The following is a 13,896-nucleotide window of genomic DNA, read 5'->3' as shown; positions in this document are numbered from 1 at the left end:
CCAGAAGAACTCACAGATACCAGCACTTTCATCAAAGTGATGAAAGCAGCATCACACTGTTGCAATGAAAGCTCTCGATCCTTTTGTATGTCCCTGGAACATTGTGATGCACATATGAAAGGGATGGAGCTTGCATACCACTCCTTTCATGTTTTGACCTTTATTTATCCCATAAATGCCCTTGATAAACTTTTTCATTTTAATTTTCTTGCATTTTCCCAAATATTCACATCACTTTGATACTGCCTCAACATTGTTTAGTATTACTGTGCCATCTTTAAAACCTTGGTTTGCCCACATATCTACTCCTGCTGCTGCTGCTTCCTCCCTCCCTCCCTCCCTCTCTCCCTCTCTCTCTTTCTTTCTTTCCTTCATCCCTCCCTTCCATCCTTTCTTCCTCCCTCCCTCCCTCCCTCCCTCCCTCTCTCCCTTCCTTCCTTCCACAATTTTATTTACTTTTACCATTTGGTGTGCTATTCCAAGCCACATAATTTTCTTTGAAATATCTATTTATTAAATTTATATATCTATATAAGTAAATTGGGTTTATATTTATAATACAACTATCTGGAATCTAGCCTGCTCCCACAGACAATCAATTGAATTATCATATCCAATTTCTCATAATGGAGTATATTGTGTTTATAAGGCTTCCAAGTCAATGCCATGCCTTCCATATGTTGCAGGGATTTTGAAACTTGTGTGTAATTTTCAGGTTTTATTGTAAATGTATGTACATATGTTTGAGGCAAGGTAAATGTTGCAAATTCAATAGAGTGGCAGGAGAGAAGAAAATTGTGTATTCAGCATGAATTTAAATGTGCCTTTTATCCCAGTGAATTTGATCACCATAATGTGACAATTGTTTCTCCCTGATTGTTCAATTAATGGCTGTTTTTCTCTATTCTTCTTATGTTCTCCTCCCATCATTCTTATTCTCATACATTTAACGCATTGTGATGTGCATCTCACTGGTGGTTGTTTTGTCAATTTATTTGACTATTCCACTATTCCATTATTTTTAATTTGTGGTATGCTCATTTTTGGTGGCTTTGTGACCCAGATCCCATTGACCCATTAGAAGTTGATTTTTATCCTTTGCTTGATGATTTCCCTACCTCAGTCCCAGATATCTCCACCCCCATGCTCCCACCAGTAGGTGTCCAGGCTGTTGCATTAACCCATGATGCTGTGAGGGTCAGCTGGGCAGACAACTCCGTTCCCAAGAATCAGAAGACCACAGAAGTTCGGTTTTACACAGTGCGATGGAGAACCAGCTATTCTACAAATGCTAAATACAAGGTGAGACCTTGGAAGTCATTGTTTCCTCAACCCTTGTCTGGATTTGTTTGAGATGGAGGGTTCATCACACATTCCACAATTTCAGAAGCAGAGAATACTTGGCTCTTGATGAATGTATGTTTTCTTTTATGTACACTGAGAGTATTTTCACCAAGGCAAATTCCTTGTGGCCAGTCACACTTGGCCAATAAAGAATTCTATTCTATTCTACTGTAATCTAGACCATATGGCACTGTAATATTACATGAGCCATCAATAGTTTAGATAGGAAGGTCTTGCGTAATCAAGATGTAAACAATAAAATATGGGATCTTTGGTGCTCTTGGTGCTTGATGGTTTTCTTGCAGATGTTTCATCATCGGCATCATCAGTACTAAACATCATCAGTACTAAACATCATCAGTACTAAATTTGTTTCATTATCTAATTTGGTCCTGAAATATCTGCAAGAAAACCATCAAACTAGGGGTGGGATGCTACTGGTTCGGCCCGGTTCTATAGAACCGGTAGCTCCCAAAAGCAGGTGAGATAAAATGGTTTGGTGCGATGACCTTCTGGTTGTCTGTTTGGCCTATTGCCCACCTGGGCTCTTGGCTGTCCTTTATTTCCTGCTTTTTCAACCTCAGCTGCTTTGCACGGCACAGCTAAGGTTGAAAAAGCAGGAAAGAAGAGGATTTTCAAATGCTGCACACCTGTGCACTGTGTTTGCCAGCTGTCTGGGTGGCACAGCTGATGTTTTTTTGCAAATGCTGTACACGCATGTGCAGTGCATGTCAAGCATGGGTGCGTGCATAGCACACACACAAAACACACTCACCAAACCGGTAGTAACACTGGTTGAATCCCACCCCTGCATCAAATTCAAAGAGCACCGAGGAACTGACAGTTCAGCCCTACAACTACAAGTATTCTTTTCTATCGGTATCGAAACACTGTTTACAAATTACAAATGCATTGATTGTTGGGATGGATAAATCTGTCAAAATAAATTTTGCTCATTTCACTTGTATTCTCTTGTCTATTGTTTTTCCCAACTAGCGTGTAATTGAAAAGTCATTTTTTTTCCCAAAACTTCATTTAATCAGGGTGCTGTAAACTGAATTGCAAATTCAGAAAAAAAAAATGTGGGCAGAAATTTATGCTTACTTTATTTATGGCTTTAGAGTAAGACCAAAGAAATATATGTTTAGAAAAATTATAGTATATAAATAATTCCAGCTTTTGTATAGTTCTGGGAAGTACAATGTGGCTGTATTGCAAGCCAAAGGAACACATTGCAGTCTTATAGAGTCATAATTCTATGATCGCGGAAAAAAATAGAAACCAAAAAATGCAGCTGTCCTTGCATACTATGTATATTTTTGGCAATTTTCCTTTTCAGCTAATGCCAAGACTGAGAAATGTAGCTGGCCACAGATGACTGATTTTGTTCATTACTACAGCATTTTATATACTGTCTGTCAGTGGTTCAGAAGAAAACAAAATTTAATTCAAAACAAAATAATAACCTAAAATCTGAAGAAAAAAGATTTACCTAAAACAAACCTAAGGAGTCTCTATTTTAATTTCCTCAATAACATCTTCAACTGTCCATAAATAGAGAGCGTGGTAGCTCAGTAGTTAGAATGCAGTATTGCAGACTTACTCTGCCCACCGCTAGGAGTTCAATCCTGACAGGCCCACGGTTGAGTCAGGCTTCCATCCTTCTAAGGTTAGTGAAATGAGGACCCAGATTGTTGGGGACAATGTGCTGACCAGTGGTGGTATTCAATTTTTTTTACTACCGGTTCTATGGGCATGGCTTGGTGGGTGTTGTGTGGCTTAGTGGGTGTGGCATGGCTTGGTGGGCACGGCTTGGTGGGAGTGAAATCCCACCAAGTGGGAGTGGGAAGGTTACTGTAATATCTCCATTCCCTCCCCACTCCTGGGGGAAGGTTACTGCAAAATCCCATTCCCTCCCCATCCCATTAACCTGCTTTCCAGCTCCATTCTCCTGTTCAGGGCAACAAAAGAAGACCCAACTGATCAGCTGGGACTCAGGCGGCAGAGTATAGATGGGGGCGGGGCCAGTAAGAGGTGGTATTTGCTGGTTCTCCGAACTACTTAAAATTTCTGCTACTTCAGGTTCTGCCACCAGAACCTGGTGGCGACTCTGTAAACCACTTAGATTGGGCTGTAAAGCACTGTGAAGTGGTATATAAGTCTAAGTGCTGATGCTGATGCAGTATGGATGCATTTGCTAGTCTTGCTTGAGCATATGGTGCAAATCCCCCAAATAAGTCACTAAGATATATGTATATATGTGTGTGTGTGTGTGTGTGTGTGTGTGTGTGTGTGTATGTATATGTACATGTATATACACGCACACACACATATATACATATATCTTAGTGACTTATGTATATCCCCACTGCTCTCAGAGTAGTTGTATTTCATATGCACACCTACAGAGAGAAAGATAAAACTACTGAGTCAGATCTCTCTTGCAAAGAGTTATATATTTAAAAGACTGTTCATCAAAAGTCAAATTGAAGGAATCTGTATAATTTACCAAATACGCTCTCGATTTCTCTAAAAGGCCCATTCATGATAAATAATGACTGTTGGAGTATCTGATATTTACATAACCTTTCATAATTTCTCCATACTGCTATCAGAGTTCTTCTTATCCAGATCATCTCAGAAAGAAAAATCGTAGGGATTTCCCTTGGCAGAAAAACAACCACAAATTTCAACTTGGAAATTAACCTTACCAAGTTGCAACAATGTTCAAGTATTTTTGTAAGTGCAAGTACATTGCAGAAGAAGAAAAATGACTCCATCATATAATTTGTTCTAGTTCAATCTTATTCTATCGAAGTTATGAATTGAAGTCAATTATATTTACTTCAGCATAATCTCAGAATGTCTTGGGGGATACCCTCCCCCCCCAAAAAAATAGCGTATTGGAAACAGCAGTGCTCCATCAGTAAATAAGCAATAGAAACAAAAGTAGACCATTTCCATTAGTTACATGCATAGTGGCTAAACATAAGGAAACTAGATGAAGCATGGGAATGAACATTCATAGTTTGATCCGTTGTTCCCATGTTAGGTCTCTAGGAAGAATGCAAAAATGTCAGAGCTCTGTTCATTAGCTCATCTGTCTCCTTTTCATTGTCATTTCTTGCCCCGGATTAAGAGCTTATTTTTTTTCCAAGCACAACAAAAATGCAGAACTTTGTTGGCTTGAGGGTAGAATTGTAGTCTTCAACATCTCTCAGAGGTTGTCTGATTTCGTGAATTAGATCCAGAATCTGTCCTCCCTCTGAGATTTCTCCCATTGGGATCAGATTGATGGTTGTTTCTCCATGGATTAAAAAAAATAACTCCTGTCCTTTCTCCATTTACTATATAGCTATAGCACTTATATACCGCTTTATAGTGCTTTACAGCCCTCTCAAAGCAGTTTACAGGGTCAGCCTATTGCCCCCAACAATCTGGGTCCTCATTTTACCCACCTCGGAAGCACGGAAGGCTGAGTCAACCTTGAGCCTGGTGGGATTCGATCTGCCAAATTGCAGTAGGAGTACCTTGCACTCTAACCACTGCACCACCGAGGCTCCTTATATGCCAGTGATGGTGAATCTTTTTGTTGTGGTGTGCCTTTTGTTGTGTTTTTACCCTCCCAGAGGCTCGAGGGAAGGCTCTGGAGCCTCAGGAGGCTGAAAACGGGCCCATTTCGGCACCTCTGGTATTTCCGGAAGGCCCATTTTTCGGCCTCCCGAGGCTGCAGAGGTTTTCCTCGAGCCTCCGGGAGGGCGAAAACAGCCTGAAACAGGCCAAAAATCAACTGGGAGGCACACACATGTGCAGTGCAGGTAAGTTTGGTTGGGGCTCGTGTGTCTGCACAAATGGCTCTGCATGCCACCTCTGGCACGCATGCCATAGGTTCGCCATCATGGCTATATACTGAGAAGTGCAACAAACCCAATGTGAAGGAAGATATTCATTAGGCAGATCTCTCTTTTTTTGCCAAATTGTCATATTTTGGAAAGGGATAAGATTTCATGAAGATGGTGATTATGGTATTTTTATCCCATCTTTTAAAATGTATTTTGGTCAACTCAATGTGATAAGCATACTTAAATCTCCTGCTTTCTATTTTCCTGGCAACCCAGCGAGGTGAGGCCAAAGTCATCCAGGGGTCTCTCCTGCTTAAGGGAGGCCTAGAACTTACAGTCTCCACATTTCTAGGCCATGACCTTCACCACTGTACCAAACTGTTTGGACCAATGTGTCTTAACCACTGCATCAAACTGGCTTTCTCTCAAGTATTCATGCCCACAATAAATAAAAAGTAAATTTCTTCTGAAAATCTGAATGTCAGCGTTCCAAGTAATGCACCCATTGAAATCAGAACTCTGAGGCAGGTAGATTCCTCAAAGAACATGTTTATTGGATGCATCATATCGGCAAAGCCGGTAAAAACCAACTCTGAAAGTTCCCATGGTTTTCCCCTAATTAAAGAATAAAACTTCCCACCCTCCCCAGTATCATGAGTCACATTGTCCAATGAATATAGCTTTGCAGGCTCCTCCTTCACCAGCCACCCATTATGATGACCTTGGTTCTGACAGGAAAACTTTTTTATTTTGACTGTAAGCTGGGCTATCTACTTTCCCCCTCCCCTTCTTCCTCAGGCTTCCTGGCAATTGTGAGGCAGCACAAGATGGCTTCAGCCTGGTTTGCTTCAGAGTTGACACTGAATTTAGGAAAAGCCAAGTTTTATCACACCAAAAGCATCTTCATGCAATGGTCAATGACCTATGAGAAGCCTATAAGCAGAATATGGAGTCAATAGTCCTTTTTCTTCGCTGTTGTTTTCCAGGAATTTTCATGCTTTGAATCCTAATGGTATAGCAGCTATGGATACCATTGAAGTATTTCATTGGATAGGATAGATTGTGACTGGTGTGGCTTTCAAATTGATCCAAAAATTCAGGAGGACAAGTGATGTTGTCAAAGAAATCTGAGATTTCAGTGATTTTATTTTACATTATTATAATCATTCCTAATCATAAGGGATCTATCACTATCAAAAAGTCTCAAAAAACATGACTATTTCCCAAGTCTGACCTATGCTCATGTATATTCTGTATTCTGTATGCTCTTAATATTGAATGATATCACATTCTTGCGCTGATGCTCCTTTACTTTATGTGCTTTTCTCTTATTCTATCATTGGTTGACGTACTTTAAAATTAAATTTGTCATATTCAAATGGTTCTTTGATATGAGTTTAAATAAAAGGAAAATAAGAGAATAAGTATGAATACTTTAAAATTCCCTTATCTAACTGTACTATTCTATAATTAAAAAGAATAATGCAATTTTGTCCACTTTGACTAACACTCGTACAAATGTCATGCTTGTGCATACAGCAATAGCAATAGCACTTAGACTTATATACCACTTCACAGTGCTTTTATGACCCTCTCTAAGTGGTTTACAGAGTCCGTATATTGCCCCCAACAATCTGGTTCCTCATTTTTCTAACCTAGAAGGATGGAAGGCTGTGTCAACCTTGAGCCACTCAGGATTGAACTCCTAGCAGTGGGTAGAGTTAGCCTGTGATATTGCATTCTAACCAGTGCACCACCATAACTGATGTGCATATGCACACACACACACACACACACAAACACAAATAGATAAACCTATTTGGCCAAAATTACTAGTATAATGATTTATTTTCATGTGTTTGATTAAATATGTATAAAGGATGCTCAAAATGGTCTTGTTGGAAAGGGATTCTAGCAAAGATTTTAAAATTCCTTCATTTAAGTGAATGCCATGGACCCAAATCACATTTTACAGGATGTCAAAAAATTGTCTGTGTTTTATCATTGTTGTTCCTTTAAAAGATAGCAATACATTTTTTACACATTATTGCATTGCTAAAGGTTATTTTTATAATCTAATCTACTCTTCCAAGTTTGATACACTTACAATCCTTCCAGGAAGCAAATTGGGAGAAGAAGAATGTGGGGTGAAATACAAGTGTTTTACTATTTTTGGAGTGCTGCTCATTTATTTTAAAAGAGACTTTTATTTTACTTTCTTATCCTTCTCTTGCCTGCCTTACCTTGATAGTCTCTATCCTGAAGGCAATTCAGAATAAGAAAAGATGTCGGCCTGATATTTTATAGTAACACGAAACAGAGGAATGGAAAATGGAAGCCAATAGAAGAGGGCTTTTTTCCTTACTAAGAGAAAGAAGGAAGGAAGGAAGGAAGGAAGGAAGGAAGGAAGGAAGGAAGGAAGGAAGGAAGGAAGGAAGGAAGGAAGGAAGGAAGGAAGGAAGGAAGGAAGGAAGGAAGGAATCCTTTGAGAACTTCCTTCTCCATTATAACTCATAATGACAATTTGGGACATAGCAGTAAGCCATCTAAGGCTGGCAGACTCAGGGGGAAAATAATCACTAGGAATTCAACTGGTTTATTCATAACAAAGCCTTGAGTGTTATCTCTGGAGATGACAGAATTGTAGAATCAGTAGCTCAATCAAGAAGGGGTTGACCACCATGATTAACACTGATCCCTAATGTTTGAGACACAAACCATTTTTGAGTTTGGATCAAGTGCAATACATCAAGAACCTCACAGGAATGGAAAGTTTTGAGGAAAATGAAAAATGTGGGAGAAATGGTCTCTTTAGTGGTTTCCAGTATGATTGAGCTTTAAAGACACCCCTTTTTTCTTTTCTTTTCTTTTTCATTCTAGTCAGCAGATACAACAGCCTTGAGCCATACCGTGTCTGGTCTTAAGCCAAATACCATGTATGAGTTCTCTGTCATGGTGACCAAAGGTCGGAGGTCAAGTACATGGAGCATGACAGCTCATGCTACGACATATGAAGCAGGTAGGTCTCTAGAAAACTCTAATGGTTTTTTTTTAAAAAAAATTGATGCTTAGCTTGATTATATTAAAAAAACATTTCCTTGTTCTGTCCACACAGATTGCAATATATCATAAATAGTATTAAAAATAAATTGTTTTAATTGAATCTTTTTTTTTAGAATGCAGCAGACAGTTTATTTAGCAGCTTCTATTTATTTTAAGGCTAAATTAATACACTGTATTAATACACTAATACATTAATACACGGGATACTTCCCATATTGGATGTCATAAATAAATAAAGGTCCTTTTGTTTGTTTTACTACTGCTGCTAAGTGGTAGTTGATATCTACCACGATTTAAAGCATATAGAAATTCATGGCGATAATAATTACAATTGTATTAATAATTGCTAATGGAGTTGAAGTCAGCATACTATACTAATATTTATAAGGAGAATTAAGGGTCTGTTTTCAAACTCGTAAAGACTCATTTTCTTCAGTGTTTTTTTTTTTTTTTTCTTATGTAAAGTTATCACAGGCTTTAAATATGTGACCAAGTCTACAAGTATCAGGCAACACTTAATTTATGTATTTGTTTCAAACCACTGTCATTTAAGCCATTTCCAAATATCATATCACGTTATGCTTTCTTTACCTTTAAAAAGATTTGAAATGTGTGCAAACATGGTGATTTTGAGGAAGAAAGCATGGAATCATTCTAAAAATAAGAGTGATTGGCTATTCTTCAACTCTAACCCCAAATTTATTTGTATTCTTATACCCAAACTATTGATCATGTGTTAACTCTAAAGCTACAGATGTTTAATTATTTCTAAATTTACTATTCATGGGATGTATAGTAGATGGGGTTATAGTCATCATTTCTGCTTAGTAAATTCACCTAATGCATGGCTATCTCTTTGTATCAAGTCCATCCCACTAAAACTAGCAACCTGAAATCTACAAAGGAATGCTAGAGACATTAACCCCTCAGTTGGATTTTTTTTCAGTTAGGATGACAGCTGTCTTTGTTACAAAATATTCTACAAAACTACTAATATTGAGGATGGGAAGACTGTCAAGAGTCACATTATCATAGTCACAGGATAGCAAGTAATTTTATTCAGGGAGGTCAACAAGCAGAGGTCTATGGTGGTCTCTCATGAATGAAGACACTGAGGCAGTCGTCTTGAAGCCAAATCGGGATGAGAGCCCAGGGCAAGCTCTGACACCCTCTTTTATTAGAAGCAATCTTTGTTAACGTTTGCAATTTTTGTTAGTGTGTTGTTACAAACTCATTACATCACACAAAATACCATATGAGAATACAAAGCTGTAAAGTTTAAGTTTGCTACAATTCTGGGTAAGAAGTGGCAACATTTCGACCTTGTCCTCGCCTCGTGTTACAAACAACTACCAGAAGGCCCGTTGTCCTTGCACGCGTGCAGAAACAGATAGCAATTCCCACATCTCCTCTGTTTTTCTTTTTTTAAAAGACAGGGAGTGTTTTAGTTCCAACAGCAGCCTTTGTTAGGCGCGTAGGCAAGAGTGCTGTGTATGCTGATGTTATCCATGGCGTTCGTGACTTCTTCGACCATCACAAACATCTTGTCCTCGTCTGGGTCATCACAGGTTGGCTCTCCCATCTCTTCTTCGGATGGCAGTGGTTAGTTATTTGTTGATTCCAGAGAGCCATTACCTGTGCAGTGGCTTTTTTCTCAGCCAAAAGGGATAAACTGTTAGAAATAGTGCGTACAAAGATAGGTAATACACAAGGCAATATAATACATCCTGCAGCAATCATACCAATAAGCGCTACAGTAGCTTGCAAACTAGGTAATTTTGGGAACCAGGATCCAAACATGTCTCTAAAATCAAGACTATTCCATGTTTGTACAGGTACATGCGCAATCTTGATCATTCTATCAGTGATTTGTTGAATAACTTTTCCACTATCATCTATTTCAATACAAAGGTTAAATTTTCCGCACACTCTTCCTTCTTTGGCAAGAAGATAATCTAACGCAAACGATTTTGCATGATATATGTTCTAGACAATGCACTTTCTTTAGCTAATGTTTTCAAAGCAAGAGCAGTTTCATTGGTTATAATTTCTAATACAGCTTGCAACCTTATAATTCTATTGAGCATATATATGTGGGGGTATGGTACCCCTTGTTTCAGGTAAGTGAGTGTACAAGCAAATAGGATTACATTTGTTAGTGGTACATGAAGTAGAGCTTGATTTAACAGTGATATTAATATTTTGAGGGCCTCTTACTTGAGCAGAGTCAATAGGTGGGGTGTATCAGTAGTTGTAAACAGTGGTGGCCCCCACATTAGTCCCGAGAGACCTTTTGGAAGAGATATTTCTTTTCCTGTAGATAAGATCTTTGCCAGCTGTGTGAGCTGCAGGTGACTCCTGCAGCGTCGTTAGGACCTTGGCCTTTGTTGATGGCAAAACAAGCATCAAAACACACAGAAGTGTTGGTAACCCCCGAGTGACATTATGGGTAATGTACCCATTTTTGCTTGACTGGTTGAGAACATTGAGGCAAGGTCAGAGCTGGATCCTCCTTTGTAGGCATAGACATACAGTGAGGCGGTGATGGGCCCCACAGCCTTTGGTTCGTAGCATTGGATACCTTGTTTGATGTAGCATCATGCATATTGAGTGTTGTTATGCAGACAAGGGGAGACCGTTGTGGAGTTGCATTCAGGCTTCAAAGTATGATAGATCAGGGTGGACTGGGTCTTCGTTCCGCTGCGAGTAGTTTTGATGCAGGCATCACAGGAGGATGGGGTGGCTGTCGTATTGGCAGGAACGATGTGGAAACCCAGAAGCAAATGATGAATGCAGCGGGCAGCTTCATGATGCTGATGTAGGCAAGGCTGGTTTGGGTAGAAAAGGCCTTACGTGTCGTCCAGGGACCCGGATGGTGTTGTTGTTGTCAGCGTACCCTCGTCCCCAGGTTATAAGTTCAGCAGGACCTTTCCACTGAGGATCTGGAAGCTGATACCGTTGGTCTGGGTTCAGGATGAGGCGAAGAAGCGAAATGACGTGATGCTGCTGTGCATGGGGGGATCCGGACTCATTGAGGAAGTTAAGAGTAAACAAGCAAACATTCAATGCATTCTGGAGTCCTGGCAACCCTGTGATATTTTTAAATTTGAATTTAAACTGTCTGGCCAAGGCTTTTTATTTTGATGAAAATAACTATGACTGTCCCAGAGTGTTTGTTGTGAAAGAATCATGCAAGAGATGGCGCTGTCTGCGGTTGCAGCTGCAGCTGCCGCATCAGCCATATCATTGCCTTCCTGGAGAATTCCTGGGAAGGGTTGGTGGCTGCGAATGTGTGCTACAAAGAGCGGGTGCTGGTGCTGTGCAACAAAGGTGTTGCAATGTAACAAAAAGAGAGAGAAGATTTTTAAAGACAGAGACTGAAGTGAAGGATAGGCAGTAGTTGAAAGCATTTTATGCGTATGGAGTTAGTACTTGATGAAATCAATCTGTGTTCTCTGGAAAGGCCAGCCCATCAGGGTTGCCCTCCCATTTCTTTTTCCTTGCTACTTTCTTGTTTACTTTCAAACATACTTTGCATTCACAGAAACCACCTTCACTCCTTCTCAGTTTCCCAACTCATCTTTCTCTTTTTCCTCAGATTTCCAATCCTAACAACTCACATTTCTGCGCAGACCATGAAGGAAGGGAGGGAGCCTTTTATGACCTCCCTGCTCCTATCATGACTGCAAATCCTGATTTCCTCTTTCCTTCCTCAACCCTGCTTGATCCATCCACAAACCATCTCTCTCCTTCCTTCAAAGGAGTTTCTTCCAGATACTCCCTCACCTTTGTCATCAGATCTACTTGCAACAAACAATCATGGTCCTCAGTTCCCACGATTCTGCAAGCCTTTAGATAGTCCGAGAGGGAAGCCCCCTCGGGCAGATAGAGGCTGCAGAATCCTCTTACAATCCTCATTTGCATTTTCAACAACCAGTTTTAACAGACTAAGAGATTTTTTAGGAGTGTTGAGGAAGATGTATCCATTCTAAGATAAGGAGGTTGCTAGTGTGCTGAGACTTTTGGGTTAATACAGCAGTAGGTAAGGAGGGGGTGTATTGAGCAAGATTAAGGAAATAGGAGCATTGTTGTGACATCGGTTGACCCACCTTTTCTGCATAATGTGCTGTATGTCCTGGGTGATTTTTAATTGATGATCTGTAATGGTAATTTTATCCCTGGAGTGGTTCCTCCCTTTAACACATCAAACGGGGTTGAGCATGTGTGTAGTGATGCCAAAATAGGGACGGGTCCAATTAATAGCCCCTAAATATTGTTGTAATTGTACAAGGGATGTCTACACAATGGCATCACGTGTGGATGGACTGAAACTTGTATATCAAAATTTTTAAAAAAGAAAAGCAAGAAGGGAAAGGTGTCCTAGGCACTCTTTTCCAATATTTACAAGAAGAAGCAAGGGAGAAAGGAAGAGATGAGAGGCCTTAAGCAAAAGTTCTCCAGAGATAATAGACAAATTCCACTGAAAAAGGGATTTCAGAAAGGCACACAGGACCGCACTTCTACACCTGCATCCAGAAATAACCATAGAAAACTGGAAACAACATGCAATTCAAAAATGTGACAAAACACTCAGTATAATCTAGTGAAACCTTTGCCAAGAAAAGGAGAGTACTGTAATGAAACAATGATTTAAGACATGGGATGGGGGGAAACAATCCCGAAAGCATAAGTGTTCCCACAAAGGCATGATATCTAACCGAAAGGGGTAAAATGTTTAAGACATAAATGATTGTCAACATCAATGATTAGACTATGTTATCCCAGCGAAACTTTTTGTGAAATGAGAGATCTGAAGTAGGAGAAGGGGGAACACTGCAATGAAATAATGATCAATAATATGTGATGTGGTTTAACTGAAAAGCAATGCACCAAATGTTCAAGACACAAATGAACAGCAACACTAATGAATAACAATACTGCACAATTTCAGAATGCACCAGATAGAATCCCAGTGCAAATTATGTGTTCTATATTAAGTATTACAAATATAGGGGAAAGAGTTAAAGGCATCACACTCCATTCAGTGCACAGGAGAAGTTTTTCTTCAAAGAAAGAAAGACAAATGGATAGCTGGAAATAGAACAAAGAATAACAAACTATGATTCGAATTGAGAGGAGATAAACAAAATAAAACCGAGAAAATTCAAAAGAGAGGAGAAGCTATGTAGAAAATTGAAAATGCCAATAAGATGCCAATGGTATGCAAAATGCCAATGGTATGCAAAATGCCAATGGTATGCAAAATGCCAATGGTATGCAAAATGAACACGAATCTGAATCTGTGTCTGTACCAAGAGTTTTGACCCAAGACTAAGCAACTTTCAGAAAAGAGATTTTTATGCTTTTATGTTTTGTGTTTCTGTGTATCCATGTTCTGCATGTCTTTAAAAATTAACAAAGTTTGTTAAAAAAGAGAGAGAGAGAGAGAGGCTGAGAGTTTTGAGGAAGGATAGAGCAGATCGGGAACCACAGAGATTCCTTTGAGAAGGGCATGAGGGTGAGATTGTAAGAGCAGTTTTATCGGAGAAGAAGGAGGCAGAAGGAGGAAGCTGTGTGCTGACAGAGATGGGGAAAGGATATGAACACATCTTCTGCCATTGATAATTCATACACAGTGGATGGTATA

At 39.5% G+C, this 13,896-nt stretch overlaps 1 protein-coding gene across 1 annotated transcript in view; it reads left to right on the top strand.

The window, feature by feature from the left end:
* The window catches only part of DCC (DCC netrin 1 receptor), a 729,366-nt gene that overhangs the window by 567,012 nt on the left and 148,458 nt on the right, over positions 1 to 13,896 (top strand). The window contains exons 17-18 of the mRNA XM_087954238.1: positions 1,064 to 1,302; positions 8,067 to 8,205. Coding sequence (XP_087810364.1) covers positions 1,064 to 1,302; positions 8,067 to 8,205 — 378 coding nt within the window. The remainder of the gene's footprint in view (positions 1 to 1,063; positions 1,303 to 8,066; positions 8,206 to 13,896) is intronic.

Source organism: Notechis scutatus, chromosome 2, assembly GCF_049901735.1.
Source record: "Notechis scutatus isolate UNSWTSFEM ecotype Mainland chromosome 2, rNotScu1.2, whole genome shotgun sequence".
In the NCBI taxonomy this organism is placed as follows: domain Eukaryota; kingdom Metazoa; phylum Chordata; class Lepidosauria; order Squamata; family Elapidae; genus Notechis; species Notechis scutatus.
Note: the sequence above shows the minus strand (reverse complement) of the source record. Positions and strands in the feature narration are given on the sequence as shown.